Source organism: Odontesthes bonariensis, chromosome 17 (genome assembly GCF_027942865.1).
Source record: "Odontesthes bonariensis isolate fOdoBon6 chromosome 17, fOdoBon6.hap1, whole genome shotgun sequence".
Taxonomy (NCBI): Eukaryota; Metazoa; Chordata; class Actinopteri; order Atheriniformes; family Atherinopsidae; genus Odontesthes; species Odontesthes bonariensis.
In genome coordinates, this window is record NC_134522.1 from 8,748,422 (window position 1) to 8,769,746 (window position 21,325).

The following is a 21,325-nucleotide window of genomic DNA, read 5'->3' on the forward strand; positions in this document are numbered from 1 at the left end:
CAAATCCTAATATCTTAAGGTAATACGATTATAAATTGCCCTTACTGATATGCACTCTTTTCAAAAAATAGAAGGTATCGGTGGTTTATTTGTTGGAGTGACAGGTTTTATCATCAGCCAAGGTAAGGCTTAAATCATCTGACACAGGTTTAGCCCATGTGTTGTGACAAAATAATTGGATTAGAAGGTCTAGATTGAACCGAGGACTATTGTTGAGGCCTGTGATACTTACCCCCTGTGGTTAAAGCCCTAAGAAAGATGTTCCTTCCAAACAGACTGATCTAGAGGGCACGTGGATGGCTTTTTCTTTTCACGTCATTTCCATCAAATGTTAAATATCAGCTTTCAAACTGCTCGGTTTGTGACTATAGCGTCTTTTATGGTTTCACATGTATCAAATCTGTACATTTTCCGCAGGGCTTAACCTATTCATGAAAAAAAAGAAATACATAAAAATGTAAAAAAAAAAAAAAACAACACATAGATTTGTTTTGGCACACACAGCCTTCAGCGGAGCGTGTAAAATCAATTCAGTGAAGAGTCTGTACAGACTCACATGTCTGCACACAGCCGCGCCACACACTGCAGCACATGAACAGAGCTTTTTGGCTCAGTGCTTCTCATTCTCTTTGCCTCTATGTTCGACCAATGTTCTCTTCAGCGTTCAAGCGCTACCTTGTTAACTCGGAGTCGGAACATTCGGTTCAACATGAGAGAAACTAGTGATGTGTCCTGTTATTGGCCTTAATGGGGAATTTTTAGCCATTTTAGCTGTTCAGGGCAGTGTTTAGGGCAGTCCAAAGTTCAAGATATCTCAACTTCTAAAGGAAGGCCATAACATTTTACTGTTTCAGGATCCTCAGATGGTGGGTCAAACAGATTATTGCTGCTGCTTTGACTTCCCCTCCAGTGCGACAATGAGAGAGAGATGTCTTGACAACCACTGGATGGTTTAAAATAAAAAATGTTTGCTTAAATGCAGTAAAATATTTAAGTTTCTACTGACCACATTTTGAACAGGCACCCATGAATTTACTCAAAACCTTGCTAGCATAAAACCTGTTTTCAAGGTTCATGAACTGCACTGATGACGGAGCATCGTTTTGCTGGGATTTGTGCAGATAAAGTGTCTTTGGAAAACCAAAGCAGTTTTGTTAGCTTATAGAATAAAAAACTAGAACTGGTCTTGGAACCATCTCTGAACCACTTTAATGGAAAAATGGTAAAACAATCATTTTTGACGATTCTCAGATGTTTCTGTTGCCATGACGTCAGGTTCACAGAGGACGGTGGAATATCGTAATATCTGAGTTTCAACCACTGACTTCAAGGACACCTCGGCTGTAATTACAGGAGTGTTCATCCTGCATTACAGTCCTCACACCCACACATCTTATTACCTCGATTTTTCTCAGCTTTCTGTCTTCAAGAAACACATATTTCAGTGCGTGCATATAGCAATAAAGATGTGCTCATACTCACTGGAGTCATTTTCATTTAGAAGTTCAGTTGCACTTTCTTTATTACCCATCAGCAGAAGCAAATATGCAGGGTGTTGGTCCAGTTTTCATATTGACTTGGCCTGCTTGCCTGAACTGTGCAGCGTTGTTTCTCCCCCCTCTTCCACCTCTGAGCCCACCCCTCGCCTGCTCTTGTCCTCCTCAGCTGAGTTTCACTGATATTTTCTGTCACAGTCCTGACACAGCACTTGCTCAGTCTCTCCTCAGTTTCAGCTCGATCATGCCCCGGGGCTCTGACTGCCTTTTTTGGACAATGCCCATCCTTGTTTGCGTCTCCCCCTCATTTCGGGAATCCCGGCATTGCTGGTAACCACTGGTGGATCAGGACGATGAGGTCACTGTCTCTGTTTAGCCTTCCTTTGCCACTGCCACCTCTTTTCCACCCCACCCCCTCCTGAAACAATGGAGGCTTTCTCCTTATGCTCTGGCTTCCAGACAGACAGTCAGGGTGACAAGCGACTGCTTCTGCCACATAAATCTAAAGAGTGTTGATTTTTAATTCCAGCACTTATCAATCTTTCCAATGCTGGCTGCACTTTCATTGTCTGTTTAGTTTTGAATGGACTGACTTGCTTTTGCCTGACTGCCACAGCAAAGCAGATAAGTTACACATGTACTTTATCAGTTATGTCATCAGGTTTCATGGTTCATTGGGTCTGTCGGCAGTTTTTCCCTTTCGAAATGAGTTGGGGAAAGGTATCACTTTTTCTCTGACGACTGAAGGGAGACCTGAACCACCATTCCCGCCTTTAGGATCCACTTCACATAAAAAAAAAATTAGCAAATTCATTCTCTTCCAAAATGATGTTAATAAAATTCCATTTCTGGGAAAATTGCTTAGTCACAGCTTATCAAAGAGCCATTTTCTTCTTCATTTATCTCTTTAAACAGAGAGTTATCGACAAAGAGAGCGGTAAATTCATTAAAGAGTTTTCTTTTTTATGATTTGGTCTTTATTTGCATGTGGTGCATTATAACCACGCACAGCATTACCTGTAAAGATCTCAACCATTCATTTGTCTTAATTAGACCAGAAAATAATTTTGCTATTTATTTTTACACCGTATTATTCTTTAGATACATTATTTTAGGGCTGGGCAACGATTAAAATTTGTTAATCTAATTAATCAAATGATTTCCCTGATTAATCACGATTAATCGCATTTGTACGCAAAATCCAAAAATGAATTCAAAAGTAGTGTAAAGCTTTTAGCATTTAGTTTAATTTTAAATGTGCTGCCATATGAATGAAAGTGCCATAACATTTGTTGTGCAAACACACTTTTAACATCAGCATCTTTCTGTAGTTTTTATGTAGAAGCCTCGCTCCACTGTCTGTTTCCTTGAATGACTTGCTGCTATCAGTTGTGTGTTTTGTCTAAGTGATATTTTAGACGGGAACTACTTCGGTGAGAAGACAATTCAACTTTGCAGTGTTTACAGATGACTTTGGTTCTGTCAACTTTAAAATGAAAATGGCCGAGTAAAAGTTCCATACCCTTCTCCATGTTTGGTGGATCTACAAATTACTTTCTTTTCCGGTTCCGCAGCAGACTTTTACAAACTAAAAGCCTGTGAGCAACAGACTTTTACAATAATAAAATAAATAATAAAACAGGAGTGGTCCTTGGTGTAGTGGGTTGAGCAGGCGCCCCATGTACAAGAGGCTATAGTCCTCGCTGCAGCTGGCCCCGATTCGAGTCCCGCATCGGACGGTCCTGTGCTGCATATCATTCCCCCTCTCTCTGCCACCTGCTTCCTGTCTCTCTGAACTTTCCTATCCATTAAAGGCACAAAAGCCCCAAAAAATAATATATTTTTTTCAATTAATTAAAAAAAAGTGCGTTAATGCGCAATAAAATATTTATCGCATTAAATAATTAACGAGTTAACGCGATAATAACGCGTGAACTCACCCAGCCCTAATTGTTTTCACTGTGCATCAATGAGCTGGTTCGCTTTAAGAGAAGAAAACCTTCTCTTTGGTCAAACTAAACCAGTTTGTCGTGTTTAGCTGCTTCTGCTCACTCGTAGGAGACAGATGGTTGTAGTTTAATCCTGTAATGCACGTTGGCTTTTGTCTTCAGTGAAAGGAGTCAAGTGCTGTTCGTGTCGACTGAAACTGAGACAGTTTGAACTGGGGATCATATGTGCATGCCAGGCTCTCAGAATGAAAAGCTGAAATGCCTAACATGACAGAGATATGATTAACTAGAGAAGGAAATACACAAACGTGCCTCAGCTTTCCAAACTCCAGTTGCATAATAAATCCCGGGTCAGCTGCTGCACTGTAATTAGTACACTCATGTAAAATTAAATTACACCCTCTTTCAACTCTAAGATTTTATGTATTAGGACATAATGAAAAAAAATGACCAGTTCTTAAAATGAGGTGAAAACAACCTCAGAGGAACAACAACACATGATACATTACACCCTGTCATTATTTATTGGGCAAAAACTAAGACAAAATTTAGAACGGGGTGTGAAAAACTAAGTCCACCTCATGATCCAACAGCTTGTAGAAGCAGCTTTAGCAGCAGTAAGTTGAAGTAATGGTTTTCTGTGTGACATCATCAGTCTCTCACATGGTTGTGGAGGAATCTTGGCCCACTCTTCTTTCTAACGTTGCTTCAGCTCATTGAGGTTTCCAGCGTTGGTTTATGCGCAGCTCTCTGAAGGTCCCACCACAGCATCTCAGTCAGGCTGAGGTCTGGACTCTGACTGGACCATTGCAACACCTTGATTCTTTTCTTTTTCACACATTCTGCTGTAGATCTGCTGCTGTGTCTGGGATCATTGTCCTGTTGATGAGCCAGTTTCAGCCCAGCTTCAGCTGTCAGACACATGGCCTCACATCTGACTCTAGAAAACTTTGGTATCCAGAGGAGTTGATGGTCCATTGGCTGCAGAACAAGCCCAGATCATCAGCCCTCCACCACCGTGCTTGACAGTTGATATTTGGTGTTTGTGCTGATATGCTGTGTTTGGTTTCCTCCAAACGTGCTGCTGTGCATTATGAGCAAACATCTCCACTTTGGTCTGGTCTGTCCAAAGAACAATGGGCCTCATGCAAGAACCGTTCGTACGCACAGATTTGTTCTTAAATCGTCCGTACGAGTGATTTAAGAGAATTTGCGCATTCACCAATCTTTTCATATTTTACGTTTTCTTTCAGGTACGAACAGAATTTACGAGTGATCCAGACCTGTCGTAGGAGTTTCGTAAAATAGTCCGCTGTTATTCCAATCAAGTTTGCTTGACTAATGGATTGTATATTTAATTACTTTGAAGAAAACATAAATAAATATACATTATACTCCATAATTATGCTGACATTATTCTGTTTGACTTAAATTGTGCACTAATTGAAGGTTCATTTGAATCTGTAACGGGAAGCGCAGCGGCTGTCTTGCTACTTTTGGATGCCTTAGTGCGTCAGGCTCTTGGAAGAGACCGTGTGGAGACAGACGAATGGCTGACATCACGATTAAGATTCCCAAGGACTGTGCTGCTACAAATATGCAGCTTGCTAGAGCCACGACTCCAGAGAAAAACACGCCGATCAAACCCAATTCCACCACACGTCCAGGTCCTCACCACCCTTGGGTTTTTGGCCACGGGAACCTTTCAGAGAGAGACTGGAGACAGATCGGGGGTGTCCCTTGTGAGTCGTGCGCTCCCCTTGGTCATCAAAACTCTCATCAGTTTATCACCCACGGTACATCAAATTCCCATACACCGCTGTCCCACAAGTACAAATTAAGAGGGACTTTCATCCCGTGGCTGGACTGCCAATCATAATTGGAGCACGAGACACATATACGCATCAGAGCACCCGTGCTGTCGTGGAGCGCACTGAGCTGAAGGCCAGGTGGGTGTGTCTCGATTCCTCGTTCATGGCGCAATATTGCCATGAACGAGGGTCTCCACCTGAATCAGCCCAGGCAGACCAGAAGGTGTGGTGCCAGAAGACCCCCCTCATGGACCACCCCATCAGAGTGCCATCATGATGAGGCAACAACTGATTGCACGGCTTTAGTTGCAGTCTCATCGATCGCCTCCCCAGGGCGAGACGTTTTTTTTTAAGCCATTTTCATATCAAACCATTTATTTTTTTATTTCGGTGACACGGAATAAACAGCACTCGTAATTGCTTCCCATTTCTTGGCTTTAGCAGGTCCCGTAACTCCACTGCTGACACTGCTAAAAATGACAGATTTTCCTTTTTGGATCTCTGAAAGCAGAACTTCAGTCTCAGAGCCCGTAAAGTTGTTCTTTTTGCTTCTTGATGTCATTCTCATGACTCAACACTCAACACTTCCTGGCACAGGAGAGAGGAAGCACAGCTCCTTATATGGTATTATTTTGGGCATGGAGTATGTATGCAAATCTACTATCCTCGTGCACGTGAACTTAGATACGCACAGGTGTGATTCATCATTTACGCAGGTCGTTTACACACTTTTTCCGAAGTTAAGAGCGTTTGTTGAATCTGACGTGTCGTGTTCGTACGAGTCCTTCATACGAAAAAAGTGAAAAGAAAAAAAGAAATTTTGAATAAAAATACGAAAATGTTCTTGCATGAGGCCCAATGTTCCAGAAGTCTTGTGGTTTGTTCAGATGCAGCTTTACAAACCTAAGCTGTGCTGCCATGTTCTTTTTAGAGAGAAGAGGCTTTCTCCTGCAACCCTTCAAAACAAGCCATACTTGTTCAGTCTTTTTCTAATTGTACTGTCATGAACTTTATAAATGACTTTATACCCCCTCCCAGATTGATGAGCAGCAACAATTTTCGCTCTAAGATCGTTGCTGATGTCTTTGCTTCTTGGCATTGTGTTAACACACACCTGAATGCTCCAGACCAGCAAACTGACTAAAATTCTGCTTTTTATAGAGATGCTCACACTTACTGATCATCAGTTAATCAATTGCATTTGATTAGTAGCTCTTGGCTGCTATTTACCCTCTTAATTCCTGTGGAATCAGTAAGAGTAGTTTTCTGCATCTTGAATTAGTCAAATAAATAATGACTCAGTGTCTGATATGGACCAGATAATTTCCCAGATATGTAAAACATTCGAGCTGAAAGAATAAACAATCTCCAAATGACCGTATCTATAAATGTCAATCATTGCAGCACCGGGAGTTAGAAAAGTAAGATGGCAGATTGCGGAGGTCAGTCTTGGTACTTTTCCATATCAGATGAAATCACTGTGTGGTCACAGGACATCCTTCAGCACTACCCTTTCCGTCTGATCTTTTAATGGAAATTAGTTGGTCAGTATCAGGTTTTTTTAAAACTTTTTTTTTGTCTTCCTTGTTCCATTAGTGTTCTTCCTAAACCCTACTACTATTCTCAGCCCTTGATGCAAATGCTTTGAAGTAGTTTTCAGCATTTTCTTGTATTTATTATGTTTAGATGGGTTATTTGAACTCATAAACTCTTCAGTTGTCACCAAACTCCATTTTTCCTTTCAATTCCAGCTGCATGTTTGATGACTGTACTTCTTGTTATGCTGGAAATGTTGGTTTGCTGGTCAAAATTTACAGTTGGTCATCAATAACATTTGAATATTCCTTCCTTATCAGCCCTATCCGCTCTGCTTGTTCTAAAAGGCAAAGTGAGAGATTTGTTTCAGTGCTGTTTGTCTGCTTGTTTAAACATGATGGAAAGGCAAAGACAGAACACTTTATATACTGTATGAATTAGGATATTATTCCTTACAATTGCAAGATTTGGTGTGGTTCATTGGAGGTGGACTGTGCTCCATCCTTACCCTTTAAGTTTGTCCATAAAGTCATTTTGGAGGAAATCTTTTCAGATCTGCCCAAACTGATACCCCGAAAAAGGCAGCTGCTGATCTGTTAGTTTATTTTACTCTACAGTAATCTACTAATTTTGCTGATTTTGTCTGACTCCTCTTGCTGTTTGGTGTGTGTTTCAGCACTTGGTCCACTGGGATGCAGGGAACCCAGAGTGTTTACTTCAGCTGGTGAAGGAGCTCATCCAGCAGTACCATCAATACCAGTGCCAGCGTCTGCGTGAGAGCTCCAGGCTTCTGTTTGAGTACGACAGCCTGCTGGAAGATCCAAGCTTTGGCCGCAACTTGGAGATTTACGCCGGACGGAAGAACAGCTGGGTAAGAGCCTGATCACTGACTTTCTGTGGTGTCTGAGATTTTACCGAAGCAATGTAGTTTTATTGTTGGAAAAACAAGAAAAAGGTTGGTTACACCCCTTATTTATTCATTCATATCATTGGTTTAATAAAGCATCTGATGTAATCAAATTACTGTAGTAAGAGCCACTCTCTTTTGTGGAAAACTTTCCACAGGAAACAGCATTTGATAAGACTTCCTGTTCTTTGAACAAAAGCTTTGCAGTTTGAACATGTTTTTTTTTATTTAAAACTGGACTGCTGGTCACTCACAACATGCTCGCACATGTCTCTCTATAGTATGTGTAACTATGTGTAAAAACACATAGTTAAGAACTAACTGACAATAACTGATGAACAGCACAAGATGTTCAGTTTTTACCTTTTTATGCTTCACACGATCAGGCTGCATGTACATATTACATATAAATCTTTGATATGCAGTTTTAGTATTAGTACAGTTAATTAACTGTGAAACTATAGGAGGCTTTAATAGTTTAATATGTCCCCATATTGAATTATTAAATTCAATTAGAATATTTCTGGGGTTTTTTTCTTGCTCATGGAAAATAAAAATGGAAAAGAGTAGTTTCTCAGAGTAATATCGCATATATAATGCTCCACATAATGGTAACATTTCTGTAGGAAATGTCAGAACAGACGTGGCATTTTGAAATTTTTGAGTTTATTTTAATATTTCATAAACAAAAGCAGTAAACCTGCAGCAAAATCGAACCACGATGCTTGAATTTATCCATTGTTTGAATGTAGCATCGTCTCTCATACGCCTGCTGTGTTTTAAGAATACACCTAAAAGTTCATTATATTTTCTCTTCGGTAAATATGTCCACGAAGCGGGCACTGCTGCTCTGTGCAAACATTTCAGCATAACACTGAGGGAAAGTCGTGCTAATAGAGTCGACACTTGAGGGGAGTGTTGTCAGAATCTGAAAAACGTGTCCATTTTTAAAGCTTAAACTCAGCTGTGTTTGTGCTCTCATAAGGTGTTAAATGATCGTCTCAGTCATGGTTTTTTTGTCCTTGAAAATTGGTAAAGAAAAAACTGTGGCGAAATTCTAATGATAAGAAGAAAGAAAGAAAGAAATGGTGAGAGGAGGTTTACAGACTGTGTTTTACCTGTGAGCTTCCCAGTGGATGTAAAGTTTTGTGTTTGGGCAGAAAAACAACAAACTGGGAAATAAAACCTGTAACAGAGGCTCACATTTCCCGTTAGACGTGGCAGCAAAAGATGATTCTGCATGTATGTATTATGGTATGTTGCTGGGTCAAACAATTAAGCTCCGGTCTGAATTGTGTTCTGGAAGGTAGGATGGTGTATAAAACCCTCGATGCTTTACCAATCTTATTTGTCACTATCCTTTTTTTTCTTTTTCTCCAGGCAACACATTTATGCCTGCAACTCTATTAAAACAGGCTTTAAAAACCATCCAGATATCATTAATAATCTATTATTTCTGAAGCAACAAGAAGCATGAAATAAAAAGCATTTGAGAGTTTAAATTTGTTTGTAAATCACTGACTTTGTCTTTATGTTTATCACTTGAAAATGTTGATAAAATGCCACATGAAATATGTTTTAACCTGTTTTATGTGCACTTTCTAAAGCCCTTCACCTCTGTTTCTCCTTTCTCCAGACGGGAGAGTTTTCAGCCCGCTTCCTTCTCAAACTCCCCGTGGACTTCAGCAACATCCCTGTTTATCTCCTTAAGGTAGTTACCCACCGTCCCTACTCGCATATCGTACGTCGGCCATTATCACGGCCCTCTCACTCTTCACATTGTGCAGACCTGCGTTAGTCGTTACGCATACTTTCCTCAGTTCTTATCAGATGACGACTGCTGATCAGGTTGCATCTTTGTGTGTGTTTAGAACATTTGCGCTGATCACAGTGGGATTTATTTAGATTAACTTCTGTGTTTGTGCGTGTGCGCAGACTCGGGTCTTTTGAGGGGGGGGGGGGGCTGTGGCTGTGAGTTGACTAATCAGCAAGCCGTCACTGTCGATCAGCTCTGAGCCGCGTGGTGTCTGGAGGCAGCTTAGCCTCAACACAAACGCACACTCTGTGTATATGTATTTCTCTCTCTCTCTCTCTCTCTCTCTCTCTCTCTCTCTCTCTCTCTCTCTCTCTCTCTCTCTCTCTCTCTCTCTCTCTCTCTCTCTCTCTCTCTCTCTCTCTCTCTCTCTCTCTCTCTGCTTTCTGTTTCTGTCCTTTATCTCCTCTCATTCTCCTCCTTCACCCCCGATCATCAGCGGCATGCGAGCTGGAGGCCTTGGCTCTCCATCCTTTTCCAGCCTGGTTGCTGTTTGTGAAGGGAACTGATAGTAAACATAAGGGAAACAGCAACCATCATCAGCTGTGTCTCTTTCTGTCAGACCTGCAGCTCTGTGAAAGGACTCATCAAGTCACAGTCACATTCCACTCATGCTGGAACATTTATTTTTATTTATTTTTTCCCCGTGTATGTCTTGAGCCGGGAACGGTTCTAGACTGAGCCCTGAAGGAAGCGCTATAGTTGACTTATTTCTTTTTTTTCCATTCTTTTTTTTTTTTTTTTTTTCTTTTTGACATGCTTGCTGTCACTTGCAGAAACGAGCCACACACTGACTGACCTTTAACCAGTGGGTGGTGGCGGCTGTACAACCAGTGAAACAATAGTATCAAAGAATCTGAATATTTAACGGCCCTTTTTTTATTAAAAAGCTCAAACCTTTGATGTAGATTATCACCCCCGGCACCTTTCCCCGCATCATTTTCTTTGCTTCACACACAGTATTGTGCTGTATTTGGCAGCTAGGGTATACATAGTATCAGCAAGGGAGTGTCTGAACGCTGAGGAAGAGTATTGACTCGCAGAGAGGAAAGTAATGAACATCATCAGCCCACACCTTGTCCACCTACGCATTACAGAGAAGCATGGCTGTGCAGCATATAGGCTGGACTGGACTCTGTACCAAACTCAATGACCTGAATTTTCACTTTGACAGTTGTCATGCAATTGCTTCTGTCAGTGTGTGTGTGTGTGTGTGTGTGCAGTGTGAAGTCGATTGTTGTCATGCAGTGCACATGTCTGCTCTGGAAGTAATTCCATACTGTTACAGAGCAGCTGAAGTGTAATTAATGCATCTAATCCTGCAGTCGTTCCTGACTGAGCAGATGAATCTCCCATATATATTCCCCATATAAAGAAGCACTGGGACTACAAGTTTAAAATGAAAAATCATTCATACTCCATGGATTGCACTTCATATACATCATTTGTTGAATGGAGATTGAGTTAAGATGGAGGGTTTTTTGACAACTTGTCTTCTGTGGCTACAAACTACTAAAAAAAGAAGGCTTTTAGTCTATTTTTGCCGAGCTGACCCAGTGTTTGTGCTCTCTGCTCTAAGTCTGCATCCTTTTCTTTTGCTTTTAATGATGAACACATCTGATGAGCATGTCAGGGTCACATATTCAGGTGTATTTTTATTTTTTTCACTGTTATTATGTGCCTGTCCAGAAGTTTAAAATATGAAGCGGAGTGACCCTGAAATGTACTTGAAAACCCGAATCGCTCTCTAAAAGTAAATGCCAAATATAAAAGACAATTATAGATTTTTAAAGATTTGTCTTTGTCTTGACTTCTTAATTGATTTTACACCCAAAATCAGTTTAAACTTGTAGAACTGCGTCACCAAACATCAGACAGTTTGGGTGTGTTTGGTAAAAGATTCTTCATGTTTCAGCCAGCAAAGCTTTCAGTTCATCCACACCGGAGCATTGAAGAGTAGAAATGTTCTTTTCTGTGGTAGTTTTTGTCTTTTATATACAGTCTGTGCTCTTGAAGGGCCATTTTAGAGACATTGTAATGCTTTTTCTGCTGGGTAAAGTATTCTTTTGACAGGCAGGTAGAAGAATGTCTTATTCATCCAGTCGTATGTAATCCATTGGCTGTATATAAGAGGCAGATGTAGCCTCCATAGTTTCACCTGCTGATTCATTAAGCATCATGTTTAATGCTGTATGCTTTCCGTTGTCTCTCACAAGTCCTCCTTTTTTAACACTTTACCTTAATGGATTTTTCATTTTTGTCAATCAGACAAATAACAATGCTTCTTTTTGCGAACCGTCGCTGCTTGTCTTTTTCCCTGAGCTCGCTTCCCGTGGCATTTAAGATCCAAGGTCATTTATGGTGGATGCCTAATTGCTTTCAAGTGCTCAGTACATGTTCCACCATGTTTGGCTGAACTGCTAAATGGCTTTAATTAATAATGAAGGACCCCAGCTCAGTTTTTGGCACACTGTTGCTTGATTATTTTCTAAAACGCTTCATATTTTTAACGGCGTTTCTTCTCACTTTGCTCTGGCTCATAGTATCGTTAAGCACTCTGAATCGTTTGGCTGTCTAATAAGCATTCAGAGCTGCAGATCTCCTGCTGAATCTGGGCTCCCCGCATAGAAACTGTATATTGTTTTACTGCTACCTGAACCAACCTGCCCTCACCAGCCTTTTTAATGCTGGGCTGTTTTTGGCTGAACGCCCACTGAGCCTTCGAGATGAGTTCCAACCTATTTAACGGATGGTCTTTACAAAAAAAAAAGTCCCAACTCCAGAAGTCAAGATGTACAGTAGATGCTTTTCAGACAGAATATCAGCCATCAGCCAGGTGCTGTAGGTAGAGGTCGGACTGTTGACCCTGATTTAAATCAACGCTCCCATCAAATCCACGGATGTCCTTGCTTGAGGAGGGAGGGCTTGGCAGTGAAGCGGAAATCTGTTCAGACACAGGCTAGTGTGCAGTGCTAGTGAATGCTGAGATGTTGCTGGTGGGCACAGAGCTGTGGAGGACGACTGTTACCTGAAGCAAAGCATCCGCGTGGTCTGAGCTCACGACAGTGGACATGTTTACCTTCCTGCATGGACCATTCCACCTCGGGCAGGGAGGGAGGAATGCTAGTTTATTTATTTGATTATTTTTTTACAGGGGAGGGGGGCAGACTGTCATAGTCGAAGTGAAAGAGTAGGAAGGATGCTGAGAGCGGAGATGAAGGGAGGTGAAATGCACACAGATGGATCTTGGCAGTTTTCTTCCCCTTTAAAGGCCATGTAGTCCTCTTGGGCACAGTTTTAGTGTCTCATTCTTTGATCGTACCTTGACCTCTTGCTTGTCACCCATTTGAGATTCCTTTACCCTCTGTCAGCGCTGCCATTTGACCTCTCTGCACAGTGCATAGCATGTTTGTGCATATTGCTTAGATTTTGTAGCGTGGCCGGTAGTCGCGGTGCACGTAAACGCATCTTTCCATTAATTGCAGCCTTCATTTTTGTTGTCCGTCCTTGTTTCTGGAGTACCCGCAGTATGAATGCAGCCGCAGTTTGTTTCCAGAATTCCACGTTTCTGATCGTATGAGTGATGTCATGTTCGTGACTGAGCCCCTCTGCTCTTGCTTCACTTGAGCTTTGTTTCCCCCACAAGCGCTCACCCATGTCACCAGCTCTGAAGTGACTGCAGTGTATGGGAAATAAGTATGCGATTCGGGTCCTCAAGCAGCCGCTGTGCGTTTGCTGTGTTTATATTATCTGCTCTGAAATATGAAAGCAGAAGAAATGACTTTGTTTACTCAGCTGGAGGAAACTTTCCACACAGACTTGGGACTTTTGGAGTTTCCTAACCCTGTCTCCTTTCTTATCCATTCAAGGAACCAGGGACAAAATGAAGTAGTGGATGGATATCTCACATTCAAACATGGCCCTGGTTTGGGGGTAGAACTTTTGAGAGTACCCGGTACTTTAATAGAGTTTTTTTCTTATTGATTGAGCACTGCCAGGGTCCTGCCTTTCTGTTTCAGTCAACTCGGGCTGTCAAATAACCCAGTTTTGCTTCTAATTTAAAGCCAGCTTTGCTTCGGTTCAGTTTGGACCCCGTTTTGTCCCCAGCCTCCCAACTAGCAAGCGTTCCACTCCTCCACTGTGTCTCCTGCAGAGATGACCTGAGGGATGGTAGCACTACGCCCTGGGCATCCCTGCATCCTTGTTTTGTCTGTACAAGCTGTGCATGCTTGAGTAAGAGCACTTAATTATTTTTACTCTAATTATTTTTGGTCCTGCACCCCACCCCCCCTGCCCCCTTCACATGCACTCGCTTTAACCTTCGAAGCTCCACAGGCAGCAGCTGACAGGGGAGGGTCAGGGTGAAGCAGAGCTGCGGGCTGTTATTCTGTCTTCTCATTCATACCAGAATCACTGACTTGATTTTTTTTTTAATTTATTTTCTCCCTCCTGTTAACCTTTTTTTTTTTTTTTTTTTTTTTTTTTTTTTTTTATATAAATATTGTCATTCAAATATTAACATTTGAATCAGCCTTGAGCAAAAGTTGTATCCCCAAACATCAAGACTAAATTCACTTAATTAGGCAGTGTTTGATGTTAAATCCGGATTTTAACTGCCCTTTATTTGAATCAAAGTGTGGACCATATGGGTCTTCATTCTAATATCTCCTCGGTAAACACTTGACTTGAGGAGTGGGGTTGGGGCCATGAAAATTCCCTCCTAATGAACCTCCCAGAACATGCTCCCTGGGGCTGTGTTTAACAATGTCTTCCACCTCAGGAGCAGGAGGGCGAAAACACAGCATCTCCCCCTGCCCCCCACCCAGGGGCTCAGCAGAGATGATGACAAGCTGATGGCCTTGTGTGGCACGCTGTAATCCATCTCTGCAGAGAGCTCTTTGCATTACAGTCCTCATCATTGTCGTGTTACAAAAACAAGCAGATTGTTTCCATGTGTCTAATAATTAATTGCTGCTTACCTGGGACTTTTTTTCCAGTGTGTCATTTAGCAAAGCTTAAAAATGTGGCTGATTCGAGTGAAAGGCTTCAGGGATGTTCACAATTCAGCTGAAAAGTTTTAGAAAAACTCTGATTGCCTTGAGTTTGGCAGTTTGCTGTTTTTGGAGGCAGAGGTGATCCTGTAGGGACTGTTGAAACCAACCTACAAAAACACACAATAAGTCTAATATCTAATTGTGTATTATTTTGAAATTGCCCTCCAGCTCTGCAACAGAGTTGTATTTGATAAGAGAAGTTGACCCTTTTTGAACTTGTGATATTTCACTTGAAGGCTCATTTGCTTTTGTTTCACTTTATCTGAATGTGACGATGTCTATCTTTTAAATGCAGTGATAGGAGTTCATCTCCAGGGGTCAATGAGAAAACTGTGTGAGTGAAAAATGCCCTTTTGAGCCAGAAAGTCTGAACATTGTTGGCATTTAGCATTCTGATGTATCAGTTTGTTTGGTTTCAAATGAATAGATAAAAATAAAGCAAAAAAAAAAAAAACATGTTTGAAAGCCAAAAAATGATTAGTCTTGAGTTTGAGAGATGGGTCCTGAATCTCGGCTAAACAGACGTGTTGTTCACACGTTATTTAAACTGCGTAACTGCTCGAGATTCTGCACTGATACCAAGTTCAAAATGCCACTGACTGCATGATCAACCTCTATTTAAAGCTTCCGCCTCTTTGTTCTGCATAATTTAGGGTTAGAAGGAAATAAAATGATCCCTGTAGCCCAGGGGTGTCAAACTGACCCATGAAAGGACCGTGTGGCTGCAGGTTTTTGTTCCAACCCTGCGACAGCACAGCTGACTTGTTTCCTTCAATCAACTGAACTGGTAAGACCTTCAGTGCAGACAGTTCAGTTGATTGAATGAAACAAGTCAGCTGTGCTGTCGCAGGGTTGGAACAAAAACCTGCAGCCACACGGCCCTTTCATGGACCAGTTTGACACCCCTGCTGTAGCCTTTAGCCTTTATTACCATTTTAGTGTTAAATGGATTACAAGAAGGATCAAACTGTAATGGCCTCAGGTTGGTGTTTGATCGATTCAGAAGGCTTATATACGTGTTTTTTTTATTCCAACGATTGATTTTACCAGCCCACTGATGGACTAATCAAGGTTTCAAATGATATTGCATCTATTCAAAGTCATAACCTAGTTATCAGCAAATGTGGAGCTGTTATTTGAGCAGTAAACTAAAGCGTTCACAGGGTAACGGCGATGCGTCATCCAGTTGTCATTCAGTTTGAAAAAGTTACCAAAAGCTGAACGATTGCTGAGAGAAAACGACAAAAAAGAGGTATATTCCACCTTTTTAAAGCATGGATTTAACTGTGGTTTTAGTTGTTTAATGGTCATAACTCATCGGTCAGAGTTAATGCATTGAAATGAGTTAAAGTAGAGAAATGTTGTTAAAGTTAATGTGTCATAAAGTGGTCTGAGACTACAACAGGATTGATATCCATCTTTTATTGACCTCGGGAGGCTCACAGTCGCAGCTCAAGGTTCTCTGACCACAGCAGCACCAGAGAGGTGGCCCTTAACAAAACTACATAAAGTGTTTAGGATTATTTTTTCTTGTCAGTGAGTATTAGTCATGTGTATTTTCTGGAAGCAGAAACAACTGGTTGCTCATGTGATTATTCATGCCCATGTCAGAAATAACTCCACTAACACACATTGGCTCTTATACAATGAATGAAAAAGCACCTCAAAGAGTGTAAAGACTTTTAGCGAAACTGAGGAAGTTACTTTTCTATTTCCATCAACCTGTTAACCTCATAAACAACTTCAAAATGTGCATTAAAGATATACCGACTGAAACTAAACAAATGTTTGTTTTTGTGTTGATCGTTGTAGGCCAAAGGTAACATCTTAAAAGCTTGAAATGTGAATAAAGATGGCTGAAATCCTTATTTCTTTGACAGACGAATCATTCATTTAGTTCTGAAAACGTAAGAAAAACTCTTGAGTTTTTCAAAGCTTATTTTTTACACTGAAAATAGTTTTTCCTTGATGTGTGTGTGCATCTGTTCCCACTAATTAATCATTTTAAATGATTAGCTGTGCCTAATCCTTCATATATTCTCTATTACTAGTCCAATTAGCATGTAAACATTTTTTATATGATTATTTTAAAACATTTCCAGCTTCCTGAGCCTTTGACTGAAGCCTCAATTGAGTCTACATGAGTTTCCATGTTGTGTCCATGGCTGCAGCCGCCAGTATGAGTCCTTGTTTTATCAAAGCACACGGCCCTCTTCTGTTGTTTATATGTCCAATGAGGAAAGCTCTGCATAAAGCAACATGGCCGCAAAGAGTCTTGCATTAGAAGCTTAAACTTTTGTTCTGGGACTTTCTGAGATTAAATTGTGACGAAACGGATGGGAAAGCTAAATCTACACTTAAAGCTGTAGTGGAAACATGCATACATAGTGAAAGTGGGGAATATAGGGAACAAATGGACAAAGAGACACGCTACTCTGAAATTAGGCATTTACTCCATATGTAAAAATGATGTGATGCGTTGTCTTCCCAAGTTTTCATCACCTGAAAGTTGAGATTTCACACAAAAAATGCTTAATTTTGCTCCATTATATCAATCTGGAGTTGCTATTAGTAGATGTTAAAGCCGTCAAGTAAAATTGAGCCTATTAGATAACTAAAAACTGTTTAAATCCTTCAGAGTTGCATTCCTGGTATCATGTTTTATCACTTTTTTTCTTTTTTTTTTGGTAAAGAACACCTCAACACCTCCTCCTCAGAGATCCAAATTAAGTTAGCTGGAGAGTGACACAGAGCCACTTATGTGACGGCCTACACCGCTGAATCACCGCATGGGAATGCCAGGATGCCACTGGTGCTTATTTTGTTTGTCCAAATTCTCACTTTATCTCATCACTTTTCTGCGAGGACTCGGTGGCTACCTTTAGCGTCGCAGGACACGAGCCAGAAGCCTCATCAGCCTGCAGTGGCCACAGTCACCTCAGCTCTCCAGTTGCCACATAATTGCTGCTACTTTCTCAACCTCCCACGAGGCTGTTGTCGTTGCGGTTTCTGTCCCTCTCTGCATGGCAGTTGAGCTTTTGGAGAAGTCGTGGCTGAAGATGGCCCCCTGCGTCACATGATGGCTCTTTCACAATTGCATGCACAAACCAAACCTGGAAAACGAGGCTGGTGGACGCTGCACGTGCATGAACACCCGGCAGCGTATTACTGTTACCCATGAGCAGGTGAATGTGACGGAGAGTACGGCTGCAACATCATAAAGGGCGACTACAACGGCTTAAAAAGTATGGGGATGCAAATTCTGGTTATCACATGACAAACAAAAATTACCTGAAAGCCACCTCACCTCCATTACCCTTTACTCTTTTAATTTAGAGTCTGTCTGCCACTTTGAAAGAAAGCCCAGGCCTGTGCGTGACTGTTGAGCATTCGGTGCCAGAGCTAGTTGTTGTAATTTGTGGCCTTGCCTTGCCCTTGCACAGTAAACACTGACTAAGAGCTCAGGAATCTTAAAAGCTATAAAATAATTGCAGGTTACTCCCATAGCGTTCAGAGTGTGCTGCTCCTTTGCCTCAGCTCTGTCTCATCTCTGCTTTTTGTCCAGCCGGCTATAAAACCAGTGCTTTTCCTGCTGAATCTGAGCTCCTGTTGGACTGTCAACACTCAAACTGCAAAGTAAATGATTTTATATTTGCAACATTTATTTGTTAATTCAAAAGAGTGTGAATCTCTTTTTTAAAAATATATATATATATATTCCTGATTTTAATTTTCATGTAAAAGTTACTCATTTGTGCACATTTTTCTGGTTGCTGTAGATTAAAAAAAGTCTGAAAATAACACAGGGACATAACAGGGACAATGTAAAAGAATTCTTATGACATGAGTCCAATAACATGATTTCAAAAGTGGATGTCGAAGGCTTGAAAGATGCACACTATGTGCCAAAGGTTATTTAGAAGACCAACTTAAAAATCTGGCAATCGTGTGTCTAGAACATGGAGGTGTGAACCATCATACATACATGTGATGAGAAGAAGGACCCCTTAAAACAAGCGATGACACGCACACTTTGCACAGAAATATGTCTTTGACAGTGAGTCTGTAAGACCTAAAGCTCACTGTTGGTGTTTCCTGTGATGTAAAACTAAACCGCTGAGAAAATGTTTAAAAAAACAAACTTAATTTGACATTTAAAATGGCATCACTGCGCTGAACATCCATCCATCCATTTTCTGTACCCACTTAATCCAATTCAGGCTCGCAGGGGTGCTTTATCTTATTCCAGCTGCCATTGGGTAAGAGGCAGGGCACAGCCTGGATGATGGCAGGGCCACGCTCAACATGTCCAAATAAAAATCTATAATAAATGTAATGCTGGGTCTCCACTTGAGAAAGTTGACTGAAATATTTTGAACTAGACCCTGAACTTTCTCTTAAGCCCCACACTGCTAATTTATGAAGTGTTATGGTTGTCTGAGCTCCCTTCATAGGTCAATTCATTGTTCTCCCTTTCAACGTAAAGAGATGATAATCTCACTTGGTATTGCGGGTCAGTTGCAGAACATGCACTAAAGTAACACTTCCTCTTAAAGGAATGCAGCCCTCATATTTGTTCCACTATCCCCAGTCGAAATGTCAAGTAAAGAAAATTCACCGAGTCATTTGCAACAGTGATATTCCACATGTTGACAAGATCATTTTTATGTATTTTGCAGCAATAGTTGAGTCTGTTTCCAGTTGAGTTCATTTTAATTGTTCTCCATATTTTCTCACATATGATGCGCTTTTTTTTTTTGTTCCACGAATTTAGAAAGAAGTTGGACGTGGGGTCATTGTAATTTAAAGCTCCTTCAGATTGGAGTAACCTCTCCCAATATTTGAGCTCTGTTACAGCTTTTCATTGTCTTTTAATTGTAATATCTTAAAACAACCTCTTGATTCTTGAATTATAGACTCACTGTTATCTACCAAATTAACAAAATGTTTGAAGTTGTTCTGGGTTTTTTTCAGGTGTGTGCGTGTGTGAGAGAATGGGTGTTTGAGCTCAATGTCTTTTTGTGTTTGTTTTTATGTTATGTAATGTGGTTAATAAGTGTTTTGTTGTTCTCTGCGTTTTTGGACCTCCTTGAAAAATTAGATGATAAATCTCAAGTGTCTATTCTTTCAATTATTCTAATTGGGTGTGACAAAGCTAACAAAAGGTTTTATTTAAGCTAATATTTAAGCCAGCATGCGCCCACAGCCAGCGGTCTCTGCTGTCCCTCTCTGGCATCAGCAGTGACTACTCGTCATTAAGAGGAAATACATTACATTCCTGGCTCTGCCATTTTCCGTTGTTGAAGATCGAGGTCCCAAAATGTCAGTTCAGTTTGGAAAACATATTCATCCCAAATGGGCAGTTAAGTTTCAGCATTCACGTTCACAGATTTGAGCACAACAACAAACAGCAACATGATGTCTGTGATGATGAATTAGCATCTGGCAGCTGCAAGTTGTCTGATGTGGCCTCATGCAGATATTCAGGTAATATTGTAAAAAAATCTAAAGACTCGATGCAAAGTGTTGCATTATCAGAATTGTTTCATATAATTTCATGTTGCACTTTCTGTGCCATTGTGGTCCCAAAGCAGCCATCAGTTTGATCCATTTTCCAAACCCAATTAATCCTATTTAGGGTAGCTGGAGCCCATACCAGCTGCCATCGGCCAACAGGGTATGCGTTGGGCTGATTTCCAGTCTATCGCACGGCTCGGTCAGTTCTACACCAGACGTTTATGGTGTACGCTGTAATTCCCTCCAAGTTACATTTTCACAAAAACCCGCCTAGTAAAGTGAAGCTCTTTAGTTTTAGATTTTTAGGGTTTTTTCATTAATGAGCATTTGGATTCAAATGAAATCAAAATATATTCTAAGAAAGAGAATTAAAGTCAGCCAAAATCAGCTTTGAAGACGGTTACAATAGATCAAATCTCTGTTTATTACACAAATGTGGTCCAATAGAGGCTTGTTCACAAATATAGGAAGGTTAACTTTTTAGATTGGTCGTATGTTTGAAAACAGCCATTTAAACGAAATAACTGGCTGCAATATGTGCTTCATGCACTGCAAGAACACACATTTGTACCTACTGACTGAAGGAAGCCTGCAAAACAAAAATAATCTCAGAGATTTATTTATTTATTTAAAACATATCGTCTAAAGTAGAAGCGCAGAACACTTCAGTTCGGAAACGACTGCTGCAACGTTTGGTGGTTTTTCTGACTTACTGCAGGCCACAGGGCATGTTATAACACATAAACGTGTGAATTCATGTAGCTGATTTCAATGTGAAATTGCACCGTGAACAGTCTTTTCAAACTCTACAGGTTTGAAAGCCAGAAACCCTTTTTTCCAGAGACTGTAACGAACCGTACTGTCGCTGGGCTCTCCTTGATATAAGCACATTCTGTTTATAATACCTCATTCATAAATTACATTTATTGTTTCTACTACGTGAGAATCAAGGTAAACCACATTTTTTTTTGTCTTTAGACCCCTGTTGCTGAGTGATGGTGTATCTGTGCAGCACTGAGACATGGCATTTAGTCAGAAAGCAAGTTGCCCAAAAGACTCTGTCAAGTAATTGCCAGTTTGGGCTTCACTAATGTAGTGTGAGTGAAATCTGAAAAGGCCAGCCAATGCTTTCATGCAGATAAACAATTATGTGGCTTTTAAACGGTGAATGTATTATAACTTGGTACGCAATTGAAGATGAATTTAAATGTCAGGCATAAAAGGTCTGAAACCGAAATATGA

General features: G+C 40.8%; 1 protein-coding gene across 4 annotated transcripts in view; it reads left to right on the forward strand.

Annotated features, from left to right (window-relative positions):
- The window catches only part of babam2 (BRISC and BRCA1 A complex member 2), a 92,113-nt gene that overhangs the window by 25,643 nt on the left and 45,145 nt on the right, over positions 1-21,325 (forward strand). For all 4 annotated transcript variants that reach the window (XM_075447509.1, XM_075447510.1, XM_075447511.1 and 1 more), the window contains exons 5-6: positions 7,469-7,663; positions 9,336-9,410. In XM_075447509.1, the coding sequence (XP_075303624.1) occupies positions 7,469-7,663; positions 9,336-9,410 (270 nt within the window). The remainder of the gene's footprint in view (positions 1-7,468; positions 7,664-9,335; positions 9,411-21,325) is intronic.